This window comes from Seriola aureovittata, chromosome 9, assembly GCF_021018895.1.
Source record: "Seriola aureovittata isolate HTS-2021-v1 ecotype China chromosome 9, ASM2101889v1, whole genome shotgun sequence".
NCBI classification, from domain to species: domain Eukaryota; kingdom Metazoa; phylum Chordata; class Actinopteri; order Carangiformes; family Carangidae; genus Seriola; species Seriola aureovittata.
This window is the reverse complement of record NC_079372.1, coordinates 2,218,615-2,243,939: the sequence shown is the minus strand read 5'-3', so window position 1 is coordinate 2,243,939 and position 25,325 is coordinate 2,218,615. Positions and strand designations below refer to the sequence as shown.

At 41.9% G+C, this 25,325-nt stretch overlaps 1 protein-coding gene across 6 annotated transcripts in view; it reads left to right on the top strand.

The window, feature by feature from the left end:
* kazna (kazrin, periplakin interacting protein a) overlaps positions 1 to 25,325 on the top strand; it is a 176,159-nt gene that overhangs the window by 55,300 nt on the left and 95,534 nt on the right. For all 6 annotated transcript variants that reach the window (XM_056384870.1, XM_056384871.1, XM_056384869.1 and 3 more), the window contains exon 3: positions 2,033 to 2,222. In XM_056384870.1, coding sequence (XP_056240845.1) covers positions 2,033 to 2,222 — 190 coding nt within the window. The remainder of the gene's footprint in view (positions 1 to 2,032; positions 2,223 to 25,325) is intronic.

Genomic DNA, 25,325 nt, shown 5'->3' with positions numbered 1-25,325 from the left:
ATTGGCTGCTGTAGGTGTGGCGGAAGATGGTGTGAACTGTAGATGGAGGAAGATTTTAGGGATCATAATGCTGGTTCCTTCAGTTTTGCATACTTGTGTACAAAAACACTAAGATGATGCATCAGATACTGAGCATCTAATGAATCAGTATATAGATACATGCAGGATGTTGTCACAGGAAGCACAAAGCAGTGCAAAGTGCTCTAAGCCTTGTTAGTATGTGATGCCTATTGACAAACATGTTCATTCCCTGTCAGGTCTGCGGTCTCAGTATCGAGCGACTCTGGATTCATCATGAGGCTTTTCTATCCTATAAGCTTCTAGTATCTATCTGTCACTTATTTGATTTCTGCGGTATATCTCACATTCAAAAAATAATTTCACTCTCTTCCAGTGCTTCAGCTACAATAAAAGCAACTGTTAAAACCTCCTGACTGGAGATACTCTCCACATCACCTCGCTTTGGTGCTGCAGAGGGAAGAAAGAAGCATTAATGTTTCGCTCACTGTGAATGATCAGCCTTATCTGTAAACAGGTGGCTGTCACTGTGTCTGCCGCCTGTATTTGTAGACTTTTAATCTATTGTGAAGAAAGGAAAAGAGGGAGAAAAGAAATACAGAATTTAGAAAGGGTTATAAGATAGACTGAAAAATACATTTTTGTTACTTCATAATTCACTCACAGTGCAGTGTGGCAGTCAGATCAGTTTATAAAACCACTAGGCTGACTGGTGATTTCTTTTTCTTTCAATTAATCATTCGGTTTATCAAACACCAGAAAATATTAAAAAGAAAATGCAGAGACAATTTCCCAGAGCCAACATTAATGCCTTTCAGTTGCTTGTTTTATCCATCCAAAGTCCACCAATAGTTCATTTCCAATTATATAACACCCATAAAAATGGCAGACCCTCAGATTTGAGAAGCTGGAACAAGCAAATGTTTGGGATTTTTGCTTGATTTAAATTATTTTCTGTTAATCGACTAATTGGTTAATTAACTAATTTAGTCAATACTAGTGTGATTTATTGTCCAGTTAGGGAAAATGGACCTGGAATGGAAGCCCTGGATAAAGGATAAAGGAAAATTGCTATCTCAGTTTTCCTCACTGCCGCTCCAGTGGACAAATATCATTTCTTAATCTGAGCCAGAAACATTAAGATAGTCTGTCATGATTAACCTTTGTCAAACATTACAGCAGGACTTTAAAAATACATTGGCAGGAGGAATACCTCGCTATGATACTGTGATGAAAGCTTTGTTTGCATAACTATTATTGTTTTCTCCCCACAACTGCCTCTTTGTCAAACTAATGATTTCCTTCCCTTTGTTCATGAGTCCATGAAGGGAGGTACATTCACTACAGAGAGAGAGAGAGAGAGAAAGAGAAAGAGAGAGAGAGAGAGAGAAAGAGCTGCTGTGTGTCACTGAAATCAGTTTTTACAGTCTTAAGGAAATTTCTCGTGTCAGTTCAAACACACAATCGCACAATGTTACAACCCTATCTCCTGAAAGCAGCTGAGCTGAGAACCTCTGACTTCCATGTGCTTATATGGTCTAGCTCACTCCCCCCCCTGACTTCCTCTGCAAATGGTACAGTCCATTTAAAAAGGTACTTGTCATCTCTCAATGCTCTGTGTCCTTTCAACAGTCAGCTGCTGGGAGCACATTTCACGGGGGCAGTGCTGGCTCTCTAACACTCACACACACACACACACACACTCACACACACTCATGCAGTTACGGAACTCCAGGACACACACACAGGCATGCTCGCACACTGACACACTCCGACCATACAGACACTATCTCCAGTGCGTACTCTCCTTCCAGCAGATACACATCACCCCTGAGCCGGATGCCTCTCTTTAACGGACAGGAACAAACTGCTTTGAGGATTTAACTTGGCTTTCTCATAAAAAGGGAGCGAGAACAGACAGAAAAGGAGGGATTTGTTTGGGAACACCTTCTTCCGTGGGAAATGGTCAACTTGTCAGCATGACACCTTGTCTGGATTCCCCTCTCCTCCTCAGGCAAAAATCCTGAAAATGATGGATGACAACAAGCAGTTGGCCCAGCGCATCGATGGTGCAATCCAGTCGGCCAGCCAGGAGGTGACCAACCTGCGGTCAGAGCTGAGCGCCACCAGCCGAAGACTGGCCGAGCTGGGGGCAACCGACTCCTCTGCCAGCATGGTTGAGACCCTGCAGCACAACCACAACGGTAAGAGAGCCGCTCGGAGAGTAGAGTGAAATTAAGTGTGTGCTGAGAAGCTGCGAACATGTGGAGAGGGATGAGTACACTCTGGTGCAGCTGTGTATGATGTTACGATGTGTGCCATGTGTTGCTGCGTGTGACGGATGAGTGAGCTGAGAGCGCTTCGGCTCATGCCTCTGTCCATGGGAATAAGTGTATATTTGAAAGTCAGTGAGTGAGTGGATGAGTTGAACAAAAGAGGTGAGGAGTTTCTGCCAGCTTGTGTCCACTCTCAGTTCTCCCATAAATCCCTTCTCATGTTGAATAATTAACCCCATGAACCTTTAAGAGGGGGGTAGAGCTGCACTTTAGTAAGGGCAGAGTGGGTAAAGTTACAGCCTCTTTTCACTCTCGGGCACTCTGTCTGCCTGTTCATTCGGTACTCCCTTAACTGGGCAATGGATCTGTGTCTCTAGAGGAGGAAGGGAAAGGGGGCTGGTTTTAGGGTTGCTGTGGGTTACTGTTACCGAGAGCTGTTTGAATGGCTGCCCAGTCTGTAGAATGCTGTCCTGTGTGTGTGTGTGTGTGTGTGTGTGCGCACTGCAGCTGCTCTGTTTGTCCTTTTCCAACTTTTTTCAATAGTCAGTTTGACATATAGATAGGAAACAGATGTGTGTGTTTGCATCTGTGGGCATGCATAAGCACGGTTGGCGACATAAGCATGTGTGGTATTTGTGCCCATGCATTGCCATGTCCTTTCAACTTCTGGCACACACATACTCACACACTTGCTGTTTCCATAGCAGTCAGCTGGCACAGTGAGCTGTCTGATAGGATATGTTCCATCTTGGCTTTGGCAGCGCTCTGCTCTGAAACCACATCTCTCTCAGATACTTCCGAGATCAAGCTCAGTAATAGGTCTGCTGTGTTTCCTCTCTCTTACATTCACAGGAAAAAAACTGTTGGCTAACTTTCCCTTTACAATGACAGAAAGTCACTGAGTCCTCAGTTGACCACTGCAGTGCTTTTTTTTTTTAAAGAGGAAAATGTGAACCCAGGCTGCCTTACACAGCTGCTCAGGAACAGATTGGTCATGTGTCAGCATTGTTTTCAATGGACTGCCCCTGTCGCTTTGTTTTGCAGTTATTTCTCTCTGTTTGTGTGTGTGTGTGCGCGCCTTGCGGTATCCTTTTAACCCCGATGCACGCTCACACTCTTGCTGTTTCCATAGCAGTGTGTTTGCCAGTGTGAGTGACGACAAGCATTCCTCTGGGAAGGTTTGAGCACTGATGTCATTGTCCCTTGTAGCTGCTTCTCTGCTCAGCTGAAATGATGCCTGAGATGTACACGTTCAGCGGTGGAATCACATTCGTCCGTACAGAAGATTCATAAAACTCACATCAGCATCACAAAGAGTGCGGAAAAAGATTTTCTGACTGGTCCGTTCTGACAACGTAAGCAATGTTTTTGAAATGATACACACTCAGAAGCTGACACCTATCTGCAGATCTCTCTCTAGATGGATTTTTGTCAGACATAATTGTCTCGAAATACACTTCTAAGTGGTTCTGAGTGCCCCTCTTTTTCGACATCAAAAGGAAGCACACATATGTCCTTCTGATACTGAAGATTATGGTTGCTGATTCCAGCTTTTGTTTGGCCTGTATATCTTCCCCTTGTCATTGTGTCTCTGTCAGAAAGTCTTTTTTCCCCTTTACACTCGCCTCTGCTGCCTTTATTCAACCCCCTTTCTCTCTTCCTAGCTGTTCTTAACAAGCCAAGGGTGTATAATAGAACTGGCTGGGGACAGTGGGATTAGGTAATTTATCACCAGTGGCTGTGTTGGGAAGGGAGGTGTGTGCTAAGGGTCGCTGGTTCATTGCGCAGCCGGCAGAGTGGGAGTCCTGAGGGAAGCTGTGTTGGGGGTGCCACATGGCACTTCACTACCAGCAGCACTAACCTTGCTAGCAGGCTAGCTTACTTTAATTGCATTTCTTCTGCCAGGGGGGTTTGCATTTGCATGTTACATTCATCCCAGCAAGTGTAGCAGTTATGAATAAATGGAGGTACTTCATGTATTGTCTTTTTGTTGAAGTCTGTGGAGAGGTATATGCGGTATATGCTCACAACCGCCTCCTAAACACACCAGAGCTGGCCTCCACATCTCTCCCTTAAACCGTTTTACACCTTGTCTCTCCTCTGCTGTGGTAGTTTAGTTCATGAGCTTCTCCGTGTACTTAAATGGACCACATTTAGCTTTGTTGCGACACTGTGGGGCTGCTTATATAGAGAAATGCTGAGCAGCCATAAAACTGGCCCAAAACTTCTGACTGTGGCCCCAGTTTGTGCCGCTCTCATTTTCTCTTTGTGTGTCACGGCCAGCTCCACTCTGGGACTTGGTGGGGTGAATGAGAAGCCTATTCTAGAGCTCAATCTGCCATATATTTCTTTGTGGTGACCTTTACTTGGAGGTATTTTTGAAATGTCTTATATATATATATATATATGTCGGTGGGTTGCATTAAATGTTTTTACAGAACATTTCATAGAGGTGCATACCGGTGGAAAAATTCATCCACCTGCAGCCTCCGGTTTGAGTGTGACACACATAATCAAACACAATTATGCATGCTAGATCCACTATGGTTACCTTGATTAAATCTGCTGCAACCACCGTCGACAGGTGCTACTCAGGCAACCACTCAAACCTCTGTGCTGTTGTATATTAAACAGGTTGGTTTTTATCTTTGTATTCTTCACTGCATCTGAGTTCATGCAGTGCAAGAAAAAAATCAACAGCAGTGTTAGAGAGGTTGACATTCCCAGGATGCATGCAGTGACTGCTGTAAATCATGACTGATCGTGTAAAACTGTGCTGTGTAGTAGCAGTGTGACCGAAAACAAGAATTTGAATGTTAGCAAGCTGTCTCAGAGTCAGACAGACAGAGTTCTCAGTTTAACAACTTAAAAAGCCTTTTCCAGAGCTTTCAGCCACATCTAATGGTCTTTTTTGCTCTGCTGTCATGTAGATAGCTCAGTTGTCATCATGCGACCTAAGCAGTTATTTGCAGTTTAATAACTCCTCTAAAGCACTGCTACAAATATATCAAAATGCATTCATTCTTTTCCATTAAAGGTGAATTATCATGCTGTGAGAGGATTCACAGGCTAATGAAGGCCGCCTGGTCACGCTGATGGCTCAGAAACTTGCAAGCTGCAATAGCTAACATGTCAGGTACTTCTACAATTCTGCACCTGTTCCAATCCCGGTATATTTCCACACAATATCATGACAAATCAAACAGGTTTAACGCCTGCTCCACTAGAAACATGGGAAATGTGCTCAGTAATAGTGAAAGCAGAACCACCAAGTGATGTGTGGTGACTTTAAGCAAACAGAGCTGAAGAACCAACTACTCCCTTTCAACAAACACCATCTCAATGTGTGATTCAGCTGTTTACTACACCGGCAAGAAAAATGGACCAGACTAAAATATACCTTTTCATGACAGCAGTAAAATCTCTCTGAAGTTCAGGGCTAGTCATATCTCCTGATTTTGTGCTGCCTACCTTTCCTGTGCTGACAGTCTCTCCTGCTGCACTCTGCCTGGACATCTTCACCTGCTGAAGGAATATAAGGATCATTCCTTTAAAGTGACAGTGAACATAGCAAATCTGCAGTATTGAGGAAAAATATTTAAAAAAAAAAAAAACTATGGCAACCTTCCAAATAATTATCATTAACTGACAGCGATACACTCCAGTGAAAATGCAGAACCCTGTATTTTCCTGCCTCAATCTGCCGCCTCAAACTCACTGCAGACCAGAGAACCCTAAACCTCGATTAACAGAAAGAAAAAAGATATTAATGTGATAAATGCTTTCCTTGCAAAAGCATTTATTAAAAGCTTCCGCACATTACACCCTAACTCCTCCTCGTCACACATGTGATTAGTAAGACAATTTATATTGATTTGAGATGATAAATCACAGTGTAATTTGCTCCTTATGAAGAAAAGACCTATGAAGTAAATTTTTGGAAGCTGAATTAAGGACAGTGCTGTTGTCTCTAGCTAGCTATAGCAAGTCACCCATCAAAGATCCCAGGATTATCTTCCATTTACAAACCTCTAAAAAACACTGCTCTCCCCTCCCCTTAACTTGCCCCAGCCTTTGTCAACGGGACACTGCCACACCAACAAAAATGACAGAGACGATAAATATAACAGCTGGTAGTCAAGCTAGCTTCCAGAGACAATAGCCTGCTGCAGCCACAAGAGGGCAGTAAATTACTAGATGAACGCAACCGGTCAACATCAGAGCATCAAGCACCTTTTGCTTTGCTTGTTCTGACAGCACAGCACTGGGACTAACAGTAGCTAAAAAGTTGGGTAAATTAGCGAGCTAGCTGGTTAACGTTAATCAGCCTTCATCTTCATTTCGTTGATTAAAGTATTTGTCTTGAGTAATTAAGTTCAACACAGCTTTCCCTTTCTCACCCTTTAGGACTCCCTGATATATAAAAGCAATGGTGCATAAGATGAATGCTAATTCTTTTGGCATCTTTCATCTGTTGTTGTCGTGTATCAGGACACATGATTGTACATACATACGTGGTATAGGGAAATCTTAATCTTCTTAATTTTTCTGAAGGTCATTCAGCAGCATTCTGGTTACATGTTTATTTTGTGTTTTTTACCAATTAATAATAATTATACACTTTACCTTAGATCTCAGTGCTTAAACTACATACGTACAATGCTCTAGGCAGCTTCTAGCAAGTTGTAAAACGTTTTGACGGCTGCTCCTCTGTATTCTTTTCCCCAGAGAAATGTTGATGTGCAAGTAGAAGCAAGCCATGTAAATCGACCGACTGATTGTACTTTCTCAGTGTTACGCAGCCTTGTTTATAACACTAGCGCTTGTCCATACTTGGTTAAATGTCACCGACTTCTACGGAGTTTACTTTGCTCATGAGTCTGAAAATATGCTAATACTGCTATTAATGCAAGTTTTGGATAAAACATTGGATGTTTTTCTGTAGCTGATTGTTAACTACCTCTCGTGAGGGATGATGATGTTCATTATTCAGCATTCAAAGGTTATGAGAGAAGGCCAGTCCTATTGCTTTTAATGACTCGTCCGTTCTCGTAGTCGAGAGCAACAGTATTTGAATAAACTGCAGTTGGTGAAGCATTTACAAGATTATTGACAGCATTACTGTCTCAACACAAAGGGCATGCTCTTGTATCTGGAGCTCATCAAAAGGTTTCACATAATGTCAGCCAAATCATTTGAGTTAAACACAGATTTTACCCTCATGATAATTAAAAATACAAAAATATATTAATTTTCTAGACAGGGTTATCCGGAAGATCAAGACTGAGTAAGGCCTATTATATCATTTAGCATGGAGGATTTGCTGTCTCTATACATCATTAATGAGCAGACAGCTCTGAATGTTAAAAGGCTACTGAGACGACAGTCAGGTGGTGTTCTGTAATTCTGTACACGGAAATCCTGCTTGGCCATTGACATTAGATATTAAACAGGATTATGGATATCGGGAGGCTATTTGCTTAAAAAGTAGTTGCTCCTTTAAAGGTGAAGAGAAGAGCAGCCTAGACATGACAAGACTGCTCATGCTTTTAATATATTACCCAGTGTTTGAATTGGAATAAAAAAAGGTGCCAGTACTCTAGACCAGCGTCTGCACAGCATGTAGTATTGGGTGTTTTTATTTAGTGTAACTCATATTTCACAAGCACCTTAAAGCAAGTTTGAAGACCCACACATTTCTCAGAATGGGCCCCAACAATGCAGTACTGTGACGGCCAGCCATTCATCAATACATGCTTTTGAATCACCAGCTGTGTGGCAGAACCCACCGGTATCATACAATGGAAGAGGGGCAGCACATCTCTCCCTCCTCTTGTGAGCATGTGAGCACCAGGGAGTTCCAAAAACTGCTATGGAAATGTTCAAGATGCCTCTGTTTTACTCACTGTGGAGCAAAAAAACGCATACACAAGCCTGTTCCCAGCACCGACTTCCCTTGCCATCACACCCCAGGCTCTCTAAGGTAACATGGCATTTCAGTGAAATTACTTTGCTCTGTGATTGCAATTTTTATGCGTGAGCGCAGATCCTCTCTGCTCGGTGGAGCTCCTGTCATTCTTTGTACAGCGTTAACATTCAATTGTCAGCATATCAGAGAGACTCTTTTCACACAGTAAATGCTTCATTAACATCGACAAGAAGTGCTTAGACATTTGTATTCTTCCTGTGTCCACTGTGACATGCACTCCTAATTCCCACTGTAACCATCACGTACATATACAGCATTTAAAGTCTGCTCCTGTACATGGAACATGCAGCAATCAATTTAGTTTCACAACTGTCGTCTTCAACATGTAGAGGATGTAATTCCAGCACTATGTACAGTGTCTTATCTGCAAAACCGTCTATGCATTTCTTTTTTTTAAAGTATATTTTTTTGGGCCTTTATGAGACAGGATAGTAGAGAGACAGGAAATAGGGAGGTAGAGAGAGGGGGAATGACATGCAGCAAAGGCCGTCCGATGTGGGACTGGAACTGGGGCCGACTGCAGCGAGGACTGTAGCCTCTACACATGGGGCGCCTGCTTAGACCACCACGCCACACGACGCCCCTGTCTATGCATTGCATCTCTAAATCAGTACTAAAATGAAAGATTATCTTCTGTCAAAATTACAACTGTTTCATAAGCAAGGATTCACAGTCGATTCATAACCTAAAGACACAGTATGGAATAAAGACAGCATTTGCATAATTATGAAAGACACTTTTATATCTCAGCTATTTGAAAATGTCAGCAGGCTTTCACATAATGTCCTTCCCTCTTCAATTAGGGTAATGTATGCAAAAAGGAGTCTTTGGCATGAATTTCTGCAGAGTTGCTTCAAATGTCACTGCTGTCTTGTTAAAAGTACAATTTGAGTGCTTGGTTAGTTACATTATACTGCACTCATGTTTATAAATACATATCAATACATTGGGTCAAATAAATTGTAATTCTTTCAGTTTACTTCAGATTTTGAAGGAAATATTTATTATAAATATATATAGCCACTTACTACTGACTACAACATTATTTGATAAATATAATAACATGGGGAAACATTTTTGTAAACCAAGCTGTATGTGCTCTTTTTTACGCTGAGAAATGTGCTTAAATTTCTGACCACATTTCCACATGTCAAAGCACTGAACATCTGATCATCACCTTTGCTGCATCAAGGCCTCAAGCAAAAATATCATTTCAACTATTGTCTTCTTTTATTGTTAAGCTCTTGTCCTGTCAAAATCCCAGCAGAGTCATTCAAGCGTAGAATGTCTTCAAACAGAATACAGTTTTTCCATGAATCGCATTTCCCTGCTGTCTTTTGTCTCCTCACAACAACGTCTGGAAAACCTGACATTTTGCAACATCCCATTATGCCACTTCGTACCCTTTCACACTCCTTTTCATTGATTTGATGAAGAGGGATAGGTAAAGCCGCTGTCACTCGGAGAGGCATTTGGTGACTGAAAAACAAGGAAGCAAAAATACAGGAGCAATATAACAGGCTAATGGAGTCATATAAAGGACTGCAATGAATAACCTCAAGCTGTGAAAATGGCACCAAATCTCATTAGTGTTTTTTTGTCGATGGGGATGGCTTTTGAATCCCTCTGTCTATGGCAATGAGAAACTTAATGAGTTGTGTGAGGGGAAGAATGATCGTCGTCCTCAGGTTTCATGTTTATGGCACCTTTTTATGGTCATTTATTTGACAGAGTTACCCAACAGATGGTTACTTATCAGAGCAGTCTTCAAAAGTGCAACAAAAATTGGAAATGGCACAATTGCCTTTGGCAACTTTCATTTGGGTGCTCTGCTGGCGTCAACTGCAGTAAGGTTCCTAATGAATCCCAAGTTTAGAAGGAATCACCACCCACTGCAGGTTTTATTTCAACTGGAAAGACCCGTGTTGGTATAATTAATAAGGCTGAAACCTGAACATGTGGTTGGAGGTAGCAATTACTTTCCTATAAAGCAAGTTAATGATGAGTGATGTTAGTCTGTAACCATATGCTTAAAGGTCATTCATTTACATATACATGCAGTCATCAACTGGGTGAGAGAGCCTCGTCAATTAGACTGATTACCATGAAGTATATGTTTCAAATATAAGATGTGGTGTGTCTGATGCGTACGTTCACCATATTATGCGTGTGTATTCACAGCGCTGCGACACACACGCACTTCTCTGTGGCCTTGTCATAAGTTATTGAGCAGGGGAGTAGAGTGTTTTCCAAGCAGTCATCACCTACCAACAGGCCTTGACACACTAGTAGTGACTGTGTTTGACATTACAGTCGCAATACTAATTAACCCCAACCCCACTAGTACACACATATATTATTTATTTATCTCTACCTGAATAGAAAGTGTGATGCCCTTCATGGCATTTGGGTAGGTCAGATCTGTAGTGTGTATTTGATGTTTTGGGTTGGTCACAGTATGCATTAATGACTTAAAGCGGCACTCAGGTATGTAAATTTATGTTGCCCTCTGTCCTTCAGCCTGCCTCTCCTAAAAACTGATGCTAACAGCACCCTCACGCACGGCAGCAGATGGCATGAGAGTGTGCTCAGTAATCAGTGACATTGCATATATTTAGTTGCCATCAAGTTCAAATGCAGAGCTGTGTCATGTGGGAGAGTACTATAGTACAACCTAAATGTCACTTTCCTACAGAAAAACATTTGAAAGAGGACTTTGAATATTCTGTATCTCCATGAAGGTGACAGGCCACTGTAATGGATAGTGCACCATGTGGATAGACTACTGTGAACAATGATTAAAACTCTCATTAATTTGATGGAAAGCTTCATTAGTGGATGATGGTGGGTGGTGGGCATCATTGTTTTTATACTGCATCCACTAAGATCCCCCATTAGTCTCTCGATGGCCTTCATTTTATATGTTTGCCACAGGCCCCAGCTCCAATATATCAGAACAAACTTGTTCTAGAAGATAACGTGGGCGAGAATCATTCATAACTGTATGGTTGCCAGTGATCCAGTGATTATAAAAGGAAATAAAATGGGAAATCAGAGCAGCTGAATATATGTGAGGCTATGCTGCAATTACAATGGATGGGACTCTGGCGTAGAAATCTGCACAGGGGAAGCTGATAGGTCTGCTCTGCGGCCCCAGAGAATGACTCCTAATAGGCTGAGATAGGAGATGAGAAAAGTGTGTACTCGTCAGGCATGGAGCCCCCCAGTGGTTTTTGAATGATGTGATGTGATGGGGAGAGGAGGGGAAGGGGGGGGGGGGGGGTCCGCTGCGGGGCTTCCTAAGATTTTGTCAGCAATTATTCGCAATGAGGTGCAGTCAGACGATCGGCCGTGGCAGCAGCAGTGATGAAATGACATTTACTCTGCTCGTCTCACATTTCTGAAAGTGGTAGGATGTGAAAGGATGCGAGTTTTGCCCATTCCTGTCCACTGTTCTGTTTCTGTGAGGCTGACTGGTCACTACAAAGTGCTGCAGCATTGTGTGGAGATGGTGTAAATCTTGAATCCTTTTACTTTATTTCACAGCAAAGTGTTTAGAACATTGAATGTTTTCAAACAAGAGCTTAATTTTGATTGTTAGGCTTGATATCAAAGAAACTAAGCATTAAACCACAATATACTGTACCATCTTACCACAGTTGGATAATTCACCCGGAAAGAATTAATGGTTCCATCAATGACATTTCAGTGCAGAGCAGCGCTCATCTTCAGGTCTACTTCTACAACAGGGTGTTAATTTAGGATCCTAGCCCGGGGGGGGGGGGTACGTAGTGTGTGCAACCTAAGATGATAAGGATATTTTGGGTGTAGGTATAGGCGAATAGAATTACTGCATAGCTCTGCAGAGGCATTGCCTTTCATTTTCAGACATATGTACTGGTCCTGGGTCGGATTTCTCTCTGCACACAGTCCGCTGCAACCATTCAGGAGCTGACAAATCGAGCTGGATCTCGGATCAGTGATTCTGTAAAGCCTCTGCTTGTGTGTCAGGCAGTTTCCTCCAGCTCAGAAGGACCAGTCAAGGGATTTGTGAAGGTGTTTCAACGTTTTTTGTGGGACATTGCCTTGAAATTACTACATTGCTGTTGGGAAGGATGTTATGGTCTTAGCCTGAACCGGTGACATTCAATGTTAAGGACCAGTGGGAGTGTAGAGGTACTCATGCACAGCTGACACTAACATAGATATCTGAGTATTAAACAATCCCAGCCACCTCCCACATTTTGTACTCGACGTGCTGCTTGGAATGATGCCCTAAATCTTGTTGATGGTTTTGAGCTTAGATAAGTTCACTAGATACAGCTCGTAAGTTTTAATGGTTACAAGAGAACTTTTAGAATTATAGTTGTGTGGTAGTAGTTTCAGGTTTCAGGAGGCCAGATTTTTCAAGCCACCTAAGTTGCATATAATGTAGCTGAGTTGAAGTAACGGAGGGATACTTGTTGAAAGTGAGAAAGCAGGGAAGAAATCAGTAATTGCTTGTCTTACTCTTGAGGCAGAGGGTAGAGAGCCAAAGTATGGATGTGGGAACATGATGTGGTCTTTACTAAGGAGGGAGTGCATCTACTGTGTTATTATCTTGTCTAACAGCTGCCTAGGTACTGACTGTCTCAAAGTTTCCACATGATAAATCAAAGCTAAGTTTGAAACATTTGTGCACCCCTAATGCAGTGTGTCTTCTGTTTGGAAGAAAGCAAAGTATTGAAAAGAGAAAATAAAATATATAAATTGAAAAATGCGCAGATTCACAAAAGTGTGTTTCTTTTGATCTATGTCTTACAATCTTACCTCTCTTTCGATCGCGTCAACTCTCAGCATACATACTCGCAAAACTGATTGAGTTTTATTTTAGTCAGTTAGTCAGACCTGGCTGTTGTGAATATGAATGATCATCCAGCCTACAACTGTCCATCTATCAGCATGCAGGCTGTCCGGCCAGCTGGTGCCTGCTGGGCTGGAGAGGCAGATTGGGCAAGCCTGGATGTCACAGTGGTGGCAGGTGGGCCTCGCCATCAGGTACTGTAATGCCCACTGGCACAGACGGCACTGTCTTACAGCCGTGCGATGAGGATGGGAGAGGGCATGGGGGGAGGAGGAGATGGTAAAAGGAGGCATCTTGAGTCATGTGTGTGCCAAACCTGACAAATTGGATAAAGCCTCCAGTGGATAGGAAGGGCAGTGCCAGTGTGCGGCTGACATATGAAGAGGACTGGCACAGTGGGTGGAGTGGGCAGAGGGTGGGAGGGGTGAGGGTGGCGGAGAGCAGATGTGTGTGTCATCACAGCCCTGGCATCATGCTGAAGGAGGGGAAGCATTACTTTTCGTTAATGGCTGTAAACAGACAGATACACACAGTCACAGAGCAATAAGCGATGTCTCTGTATGAGTGTGTGTGTACGAAAGGACCTTCCCTTCTATAACAAGGCAAAAAATTACTGCCTATAGTGCTATTTTCACACGTACACAAGGTCTGTCTAGGGATACTCTTCATTCTCTACTTCATTAGTTTTTTCACGTGTCATAAACCAATTCTTTTTGCCTTTCTGCTTCTATTACCTCGTATGAAAAATGACTAGAAAGTCATATTTTATCTGCTGATGCATTTCTGCTTTCAAAAGGCCCACAAACCTGCAGTGTCAGATTTGCTGCACCGTTCTTATCATCAGAATAACAGACAATGCAGTGTACAGCAATCTGTGCTGAAGCTGTTTAGCTATTGAACGTTGCCTGGAGCTGGTAGATGTTATGTTAACTACATTTCTTACAAAATGTGTTTGTCAAAGCAAATTTGGTAAGAGTGGGCTGCCTAAATTTGTTGAGGTTCAGTGAATTAATCTTTAGGCTCAATATACAGTGAAAACTGTCTCGCTGAAGACATTGTATGTTTACTTCAAAATACAAGTGGCTCTGAACTAAATTAGATACTCTTATCTAGATGAAGGGGCCGTCCTAACCACTCAATTTGGTTATTTGTTTTTTTTTTAGTTTGATTCCCTTTTTGATTTTCCATGTAAAATTGAAAATAAGTACTTTTATTCCTATTCATGTCTTGGGTTGCTTGAGAGGGTGGGATCTAAGAACCCAACGCAACTTGCATCTGATTGGCCAACAGGACTGCCCAACAAACCTATCAGCCAAGTGAATTCTCCTACTTCTGGGGCTAAATAGACAAAAAAAAGCCCATGGATTAGCTGGAAACTGCATCAACAGCTGTTCTGATTTTGACAGGACAACAACACTATAAGATATGATGATTGTATAGAATATGATGCACTGGTTTAAGCTACCCAACGGTATATAGCCTAAAGCAATTTAACCCTTAAATGCATGGGTGTTTTCAGACATACCTCGGGTTGTTAGTCATCCAACACTTAGGGTAGGTTAAGTCATATAAAGTCATATTGCTTGAAACCTTTCTTGAAACCCAGATCATATTATGAACAATAACAAGCACCCATTTTTCTTATTCATGAAAGTTTGAAAAAATTAGTCAAAAATCTGAATTGTACTTTGATCTGACAATTGAAATATACAATTTCTAGAGAGAGGGATTCAATTGTACAATTTTCTATTTTTCATTTTTTATATGGAAAATCAAACTGGTAATCATTACATGCACTATAAGTTACAATAATAACTTGATGGTAGAAACCTGTGACACTCAGACTCAGTTATTAGCAGACAGCCAATAATTAAAGTTCACTTCTTGTACTAGTCCGAGCAAAAAAACAGGTGGCATTGTCAGGTGTGCACTGAGTTTTCTGCATCATTACATCAGATCTTCATTAGCAAGCTGAAGCAAAACTGCTCATTTACACTACACTAAAGCAATTACAGATTTATCACAGCAGGTCACATTATGGGTTTCTGACATATGATGATATGTTCATTCCAACTGATTCCATATCTGGACAAAAAATACACAGATGCATGCAGGGTCTCAGTAGCCTAGTTGGCAGACAAAGATCTGTATTTGACTTATCCCACTTAAGGATCCGCCGTGTCATCGTCTTTCATGTTATTGATTGGGATAATGCTGCAATGACCAACTCCGTAGTGCAGCTTTCATTATGTAATGAAGACATCACAGAGCCAGTAAGAAATATTGGATGATATGTTGAGAGCGAACTGCATGCTCTCCACAATGTTTATTGACTTTAACTGCCATGGAATTGATTGCCTGAACTGCCGGTCCAAGCAGTGTATCATGATGCAGATGATGTGAATGGCCTCTAAGACTAAAGAAGTAAGGGTGATATTTTAGGGTCAATGCATCTAAAGGCATCATTTGACTCTCATTGAACTGACATGACCCTTATCCCTGGACCACATGACCTCCAAACTGAGAATGTGATGTCGTCATTTTGCCTGTTTAAGTTCCATTGAATCTTTATCAGCAGGAAGCCAGGCAAACGCCCGATCAACAGGCAGGAGGAAAGGGAACAGAAAAGTCACCACTGCCCAAATGTTTGTTTTTTGTCAATCACCCCAAAAGACACTGATGCTTTTAAAAAAAAAAAAAAAAAAAAAAAAAATCTGTTCACATTTTAATGTTCTTAGTAATCTACAATATATTTGAGATTTTTGTCATTTTAACTTTATAGCTGAGTTTGTTTTCTTGTCTTTTTTATTTTCAGTCCTCATAGTAATGCAAACTTGCAAATGTGTACTACGTAAGATTGGCTCATAAACTGTGAAACTGCAGCTGTATGGCAGGCTTCATAACAAACACCAGTGATTTAATGATTAGTTTACTCATTGCTGAGATTTCTGGCCTTCATTCCTACAATCTGGCCTACGCTCCTGTAAACAAACCCGCACACTGCTGCATTTTCTACTCAGAGATGGAGAATGGTGCTACTAGTCTCTGACTGGCGTTGTAACACCTTTTATTCTCAAGATAAATTAGCTTATAGCAAAAATTATAATTATATTTTGGATAGTGATATTTTATGTTTTCGTCACATCTCTGCTTTAATTTGCTAGCTTGCTCCTTGCATATAAATGGGACTAAATATTTCTACAGCCCATCTGAAAAGTGGTGGCATATCCTATTTGTATTTTCGGAGTCGGTTCTTGTATGAAACATAGCGGAGGGACAGGTACTGCCAGCTGCTCTGTCAGTCTAGAGGTAGTCATGACACACTCTCGAGCAAGGAGGCTTTGTCTCGTATCTCCCATCCAACCAAGCAGAGTTCAGCCAGAGTTCAAGAGGAAGTTGGGAGTGAGAGTAAGATTTTCGTTTCCTCCTGTGTCAGTTACTCCCCACCTTTTGGGTCCTGCTACTCTGGAAAGAGAAGCTGTTGGTTTGACAGCTGGTTGTTTGCAGATATGCGGGGGAGACATATTTCTTTCTACCAGCCTCTTGTTTGAAACAAGTGTGCTGTAAAGGTGGGTTCATCACCTTTCACAGAATATATAGAGGAAGCTTTGACTCAGCCACTTTTACTTAACCAAGATGCAGATTGTGAAGGAGAGTTTAAAATGATAGATTCAGGGAGGAAAAGGACGACGACACGATGAGTCCGCATATTTAGCACCCCTTTGGGATTTTGTGGGTATCAAGACTGGACAAGGTTAACATGGACATAGTGTCTTGAGGTCCTTTTGTGAAATTGTTACTTGCACTCATGTGCATGCATTCTCACACAGACACACACACACACATAGACCCAGAGCTTTGCTGGGGTCTTTGCTTTGTGCAGTGAGTGATCCATGTGTTGGCACACTGTGTGGCCATTCACTGAGGTGGCTGACGGTGTCGACAGAATTGATCTCTGGTACAGGCCATAAAGCACAATGCTACAGCTTTTCACTGTCAGAATCTACAAGGCCATTACCTTGAAAGGAAGTTGATGCCACTGTTGAATAGATTCATGGATAATGTAATATAGATATTTAAAAAAATAATACAGCTTTATTCCACCATAACCTGCTGAGCTACTGTGCCACTACTTTCCCCATTCTGTCTCCACTGTGTCATCTCAGCACTCTTCTATATATGTATACTGGATATTAATCTTGATACAACTGAAGTGGTTATGACGGAGAATTGTTTCTCTTTTCTAAACCAAGTGTGTGAACCTGAATGTGTTCATAGCTGACATAGTGAATGTAAGACAAATGTAAAATTTGTTGGCCTAATGGTGATATAATTAATATTATAAGTGATTGTTTTCTTGTGTGATGTAAATTTGAAGCTATGGTGAACAGCTGTTTAGCTTAGCTGGTTAGCAGCTTTAATTAATTGCATGCAGAGGCTTGTTTGCTTAATTAGTGCAAAAACAGAACTGTGAAAACACTTACATCAGCCACATGCTAGTTTCCTGGCAACCTCACGTTGATGTCAAATCTCCACAATGTTTATTTGCAAAGTGTAAATGCAATAACTTTTTCATGCAAACGCAACTAAGTGTATTTCCCAAAATGGTTAACTATTCCTTTAGTTGAATTTTTAAGTACATTCTGGTGGTCAAATCTTAAAATTCCTGTCTGATTATTTCGTTTTTTTTGCCTAAACACATTGTTAGAATACTCCAACGCCTTAGCCATGAAAGATAGCATTCTTGCTACATTGAACTCTTGCCTCATAGCATTGGGAAATCAAACCTTGAAATCAGGCTGTCATATAGCTGCAGCCTTGCAAGTCCGATAATTGTTAAGTTGTGCCAGAGGACTGAGATTTGCTTGACGTCTTGTTGCTCCCTCTGTTTGCAAAGAGTAACTACAGCGGAAATCTCTCTTGTGCTGCCACACAGCAGTGACTGCATGATTTCTGCCTGTAATGCAATGCTGTGATCACAAGTGCATCTCTCAAGTCATAGAGGTCAGTGCAACTCATTTTCTCCATACAAGATTTTGTGTGGTGTTCTTGTTACTATCATTGCATTCATAATCACAGTAGAAACCAGTACTGTTGTTATAATAAGGAGTAGCTTTATACTACATAGAATCTGATGTTGAGGGTATGTGCCTGTATCTAAGTTTGGATCCCTGTCATCATATCTTGTTATTGTAAGACTATCCTAGAGATTGATGTGCTCGCGTATCTAGATCCAAAGCAATAAGCTGCTTATATTAGATTTTAAATCCTTCAGTTCACCAAACAACATCTTGGCTTTCCTTCCACAATCCATAATCAGACCCTTCAAACAAACTTTATTTGGATGCTAGTAAATTCATTGATGGCTTGCCAAAACTCTCAACCTTATAATATCACAAAATCCTGCAGCTTGTAATGAAATCAATGTTTTCCCTTTGCATATCTTTGGTGAGTGGATAGATGCCCAGGCAGCTCTCGGCGGCGGGTGAAACGGCTTGTGGGGAGGAATAAAGTCTGTCGCCTCATAGACAATCGATCTTTGCCGGGAGTGACGTGCCTGTGCAGTGTCTGTCTCTCTCCACAAAACTGGCTTACATTAGGCTTAGCGCTCAGATATTGCTCTGCTGCTCAGGGTGTCAGAGAACTATTCCCAGGCTTATGCGCCATACTGTGATGCCAAAGTGTATCATTGATTCATTGATTGTAGGCCTCTTAGGGTTGTTGCTATTCAGTACCTCTGCTGCACACAGTGTCACTGTCAATATTGGTTAGGGTCTATGGAGTTTTTCATAACAGCATATTTATAGACAGTATAACTTTACTATAAAGAATAAGTCTCAGAAGTATTTCAGAAGAAATAGAAGTCGTTAAGTTACCTTCCTGGGCAGTAGAAAATGTTGTGGTTCCACAGTGATGCGCCTGTAGCTACAGCACTGAGGTGTGTCATTCTTTAACCTTTTAAATAGCCAGCTGGAAGCAAAGGACACATAACTCTTTTTAAACAGTGCTTTTGTTGAAGTCACGGTCATCGAGTGTTTGTCCCTCAGACATTCCTGTTTCTGACCAGGTCAGAGCCGGATAACAATCTGCTCTCCATGAAGAGTATCCACAAAAGCCCAGAGGAAAACTGTTAATTTGTTGCTCTGCACAGATGTTTTGATACACAAGGGGGGTGGGGGGGTGGGGGGTGGGGGTCCCAAAAGTCTTACTTTCCCATTCTAGTGAATAGGAGTGAGTTTGTTCTCTGACAGCTGAGGATTGAACCTCAGTGTGTGTTTTTGATAATGAACTAAATGTGTTCTTAGCACAGGGGTTTGAAAACTAGTGCTGCAGTGCTGAAAGTACCAAAAGAGTGTGGTCCCATCTGTAATCTGTACATTCACTTACACGTATCCTTAAATCAACATGTTGCCACTTTTGGACTGTATTTGTGTAGGAAAAAATCTTGCTAAAGTGCATTTAACATTTTAGAACTTTCACTTGTTTTGTAAAATGAAAACATGTTTATATTCCTCAAAGTCAGCCATTAAAAAAATATTGTTTTGGGATCTCGACCAAAACTCAAGTATCCTATCAGCAGCAGTAATGAAAACCTTTTAACGATGCCCTGCCCTTGTGTCACTTGCTCAGCAGGTGTAGGAGTTGGTTGGAGCTATCTTAATATAATCATTATCAATATTGACAATTCTGACAAACTGAAGCATCATTATAATATTACCACAACTCTTAAGTCTGGCTTGAGAATAAATTTGCTAAACATGAGGGTGCGCTTGAATAAATCTCATCTAATCTGTAGTAGTAGTATGTAGTAGTATGTAAATGTCAATGTCAGTGAGTCCTGCCCCTGCTGGTTAATTGAGAGCTGGAAGGCAGGTAAATATGCAGCAGTGATAAGAGATGGCACCATGGCTATGAAAGAGAAAACTGACTGGTATCCATGCACTGGAAAGAGCTCAGACTAGATGTCCAATTTTCTTCTCTCGAAGCTGTGACAAGACATAAAACTTTGTGGTTGTTATTCATGCTGCTTGTTTTCATGTTGTGTTGTGCACTGGAAAACAGTTTTACAACAGTTTATACCTTTGTTTTCAACAATTCCGACAGTAAATATGTCCAGAGTTCAGAAATATGAATGAAAATACATAAAACCTGCAAATATTTCGCAGCAAGCCTGAATTGCCACACACAATAACCCCATACTGACTCCCTGAACTCCGTGAAAGCTTCACACTCTTTTAAGGCTGGTGAGGGCTTTGCCTTGCTGCCCTGGATCAGAGCATTGCTTGAGGATTAACGTCACTTTCTATGCGTTTGCCTCCAATCCGGCAACACAGTTATCACAGCCTCATGATCACACTATCAAAGCTCATGCCCACGCCTCAGCTGAGGTCTGTGCTAGCCCTTTTTAAAATGTTCACAGCTCCACAAAATCATAAAAGGGCCCACAATCATACTGAAAAGCTTAATTGTATCCTATTGCCCCAGGTGTGCCTGATGATTCCACCTATGTGGTGGCTCATTGACAGAGTCTATGTAGATATAGGATAGGGGTGCATGACAGCATGCGAGCGCGCTGCCGTGTGCCTTGTGCGTTTTCTCTGCTCATTAGGATTCTGCAGTGGCCGCTCAGTGAGGCTGAGATGAGAAGAACTGATGAGAGGAGAGGCAGCGGAGGGCCAGAAATAGATCAAAACCAAACTGGAGTCCAGAGTACTGGTGGGCACGTGGAGGGAAAGAATGTTGCCCCTGTAAGGATGGACATGCTAAATGGAGCTGTCTGACTGGATTACAGATAGAGAGGCGCCCAGGAGAATGTTAGCAATAGTGAACGAGCAAGCTGGCTAATGATGGGAAGTATTTAGGAATGCTGATAACAGTAAGAAGGGGTCTTGGTTGTGATTGGGAAGGATGGAGATTATAGAGACCCTCAAGCTTTTCTCTGCTCTCCCTTCTCTTTCACTCATCCCTCTCCTTCCCCTGTTATCTCCCTTTAGTTTTGCTGCTCTGACTGCGATTAGTAGAGAGATAAGAGGCTCATGATTCTTCTATTTTCTACTCCATTAGTCTGACTCACTTCTTGTGGTTGGTTTGTGTTAGTGGCCCAGTTGCTGTGTCCTCTTGCTTTCATCATCTTTCTTCTGTTTTTCAAGATCTCTCTTAGTCCACCAGCCTCTCATTTGATGAGCCGCATATCTGAATACGGCAGGTAATGCCTTGCCAAAACTGAGCGCATTTCATTTTCTGGGTTGTTGGTGACATGTTTGAGTGGTATGAGCAAGGTCATTAGCAGATGTTTTTATTTTGGATTGTAGTTCGTTAAACACACAAGCCTGTTCCTTTCTCTGTCATTATGATTTACCAAGGGAAACGTCTCAGCACGACTTCTATTCCAGGATCCCAGTAAGATAATTATAGCTCCTTGAAAATATGACCCTCAGTTCACCAAGTCCACTGTCCCACTCCATCCCTCTGCTGACCTCCCCCTCTCTTCAAACAGACCATTAGCACTGCACTGGCTGCTCTGGAGCTGTGCGGATGGATGGCATTTAAGAAACATCGCCTTTAGTCATTCCTCTTCTTCATCCTCCTTGTCGGTTAACCTTTCTCTCTCCCTATTTTCCTCCCTTTGCATTCTCATTTCTCAGCTCTCTCTTTCTCTCATTTGCTGTCCTTTCCTCCGGTCCTTCTGTGACTTGCAGTTTCATTGAGGCAATTTTTTTTGTCTCCCCTCTTTTAGCTCCCCTCTGTTTGTGTGTGTGTCTCTCTCTCTCTCTCTCTCTCTCTCTCTCTCTCTCTCCCTCTCTCTCATATTTCTGCCGATCCATGAGTGGAATGGAAGCAAATAGAGCGAGGCAGTGAGGTAGAACCCACTACCTCATCTGGTAATGAGCCTGGAAAGTTCGCAGTCAAAAGTGCCGTCTCCATGGAGACTGAGGTAAAGTCGCTTGTGCTGGCTGCGCCTGGTGTCTTTGAAGGCCCCGGCTAGAGTAAACAATGCCAAGGTCGACGCTCCTAGGGGTCCGTTTCTGCATCTGCGACCCCCAAAGACACAACGCAGCTTATGAGGATGTCGGGGGGGTTTGTTTTTCTTTTTCACTCTAAAACTTTTTATCCGACTCATTCAGACCACCCTCACTGTGACTTACCATCCGACTCAGTTTGTGTTTTATTTTTCGCTTGGTCTCAGAGTGAACTTTCTAAAAGTTTCAGAGGCACAGATGAAAAGCTCCATACATTTCCATGCAGCCTCAGCCCGGCATATTTAAAATGAACTTGTTTGTGTCTTCCTTTATTGGATGTAGCCTCAAGGTTCAGATTAAGTCATATTTTTTAGCGCTGTGTTGTTGTGTTTTTCCTGTTATTAAATGCCCTCTTTGTCCTGCTGCAGCCTGCTGTTCTCTCTTGTCTGCTACCATGCCCCCCTGGGCCACCTCCGTTTATTGTTCAATTTAATTATTAATGTTCTTAATTCTAGACGATGGAACAAAGCTGCTATGGTGTTTATTTATGCCTTTGAGCTCTGAGTCATGCACTCTCTTGCTACCACAGTTGCTGCTGCAGAGTCACAAGTCATTACTAGTTGGCTAATTACATTCAGAGGCACCTGCCCACACACAGAGAGCAGATGGGTGGTTTTGTCACATTTCATTGTCAAGACTGCATCTCTTAGACTGTGACCTCAGTGTAAACCTGAGGTCATTTCTGGAGCTGGTGAGTGCAAAGCTGTGTCTTGAAAATATCATAACATTGTGGTCATTGTACTTGCGAGCAGTGACTTTCCACTACAGCGCAGACTAAACCAGGGACCTCAGCAAGAATGAACAAGCCACCGCCCCTTATCACTTGTATACTGGCACAATAACTGTACAAGCCTCTGTCTTAGAAATGATGTGTATGTGCTTTGCAGCAGCACATACATTTTAAAAGGAACATTATGTTGTTCATTATGTTTTTTTAACAGCATAATAATGACATTTTTTCAGTCTGTGAAGTCGTATATACAATACCGTTTCATTTGTGTTCCTACATACCAGCTTATGGCAGGAGAACATCTGCAGCAACCAACTGATATTAAATGTTCAGTGGTTAAATTTAGGTTATATTTAGGCAGTTGGCGAAATATAAATAAAAAAGTCAATGCTGACATGAAGCAAGAGATAGGACGTGATTATATCTTTGTGCTTTAGTAGCCTTAACAAAATCACATACAATGACACTGGTGTCAAAATCCTATACTTTTGTATGCCTACCATCCACCTTGACCCCTTCCCTACAACTTCATCTTCACACCTGTAAATCACCAAACCACAGTTACTCAAACAGGAAAACAAAATCCATAAGGCTTCACCAGGAATCACTTTCATTTTAATCCATCCCCATGAAATCCATGTAAAACCAAACTCTTCTGTGTTTGTCTCAGCCAAGAAGAAAGTTTTCATATGTTTCAGACTTTTGTTACATCATAGCATTTTCATTTTTTCTTTAGGCTATAAATTGACCTTACAGGTAACATATTCTGAATAGCAAGTCGTAGTACACACAACACTTCTCACCCATTCTTTTAAGGTCAAACAAAATGGAAATGTTTATGTTTATTTGTTCGGTTCAAAGTCGGTGTTATAACCATTTTTTTTCTCATGCGATGAGACTGAGTAACATCTACATTCATACACTGTTCCCAAGCTGTGTAAGCATTTAGCAGTGTGTGTGTGTGTGTGTGACCCTCGAGTCCTGTAGCTGCACGGATACTTGACATTCTGGCCTGTCATGCCGTGTTTGTGTATAAATTGTTCGGCTCACATGTGATAGTGTCCGATACCGTCCCAGATGCTACAGGGCATATATCTATCCGTTAATTGGGGCGAAGGGCAAACCCAATACAGATGGTATTTGCACTGTGTGATGAGGAGGATTTTCTGGGTTTACTGCAATCTGCACTGCAGCGAACGGCACACAGGAGACAGGAAATTGGAAAAGAGGAGAGGAGGAGATGGAAGGCAGGGATGCACATAGAGGAGGAAGGAGAGTGCAATACAAAGAAATAGATGACATAAAATTGTAAACATGCTCCGTTTGGTCATGTCATTGACCATATGTTTGCGCAAATAACTTCACATTTATCCATCCCAGTTACATGCTGGGAAAGGGCAACCGAGTCCGGACAAAGGGTTACTCAAAATGTTCTCTGCTTTATATCCAGCTCATCCCATAATTATCACTGATAGAATCCGCTGGAAACTCATTCGACTTCCTAATGTGCAGAGTTAACTTGATGAATGACGAGCAATAATGCATCTGTGCCCTCCATCAGTCACCATTAAAACTGAGAGCTGGCCATTGCATCTCAATATAGCTTTATTAGCAGTGGGGTTTCTCAAGAAGATGGAGAGCTCTGCACACTGAACCAGACAAGAAGCCTCAGTGTCCGTCATTTCTGTAATGAACAGCTACTCTACTGTAAACTTTTTCAATGGCCATCAGCTGTGAATGTATACTTGTACTGATGAGTGGATCGTAACTTCACAAATGGCAGCTGCACATACTGGAGCTCTAGCGAGACACATTGTCTCTTCCCACAAACTTATTTATAGTACCATCTTCAGATGTTTCTCTGATATTTTCTAACTCTCGCCAGGATCCACAGTGGCACATCATTTTGCTCTCAGCTTCACTGCATTTATAATTTACACTTGAAAAACAAGACTCCTAGGATGCATGATTCAACCTGCACATCCCACATTACTCATTTTCAGCATAGTTCACACAGTTCTTTTACATCCTAAAAGATTTTCATGTAGGACTTTTCTGACGAACCAAACAATAATGTCCCCCCCTTGCCTCACACATGCAACCCTCAAGTGCATCTCAGTTTGTCATCCAGGGTGCTCTTCTTTCTATTCGCTCTTTCAATGCAGACAGCTGCGAGGATGAATGCTTTTCCATTTGACAGCCTTTTCTTCTTTTCACCGTTTCTCAAGATTCCACACATATGTGTGAATTCCCTTGTTATAGTCTGGAGCGGAAGCTGTAATGTCAAAATATACCACAAACAGACAGACTTGTAGTGTACAGTATCTGTTGGAATCTGAAGGAGATCGACTGTGGATGCCCTATCTGCCGGGAAAAGCTATTAAATGCAGCAATGGTCCACAGTAAGCTCAGGAGACATGTTGAGACAAAGCAGCACTGTGTGGTGTTG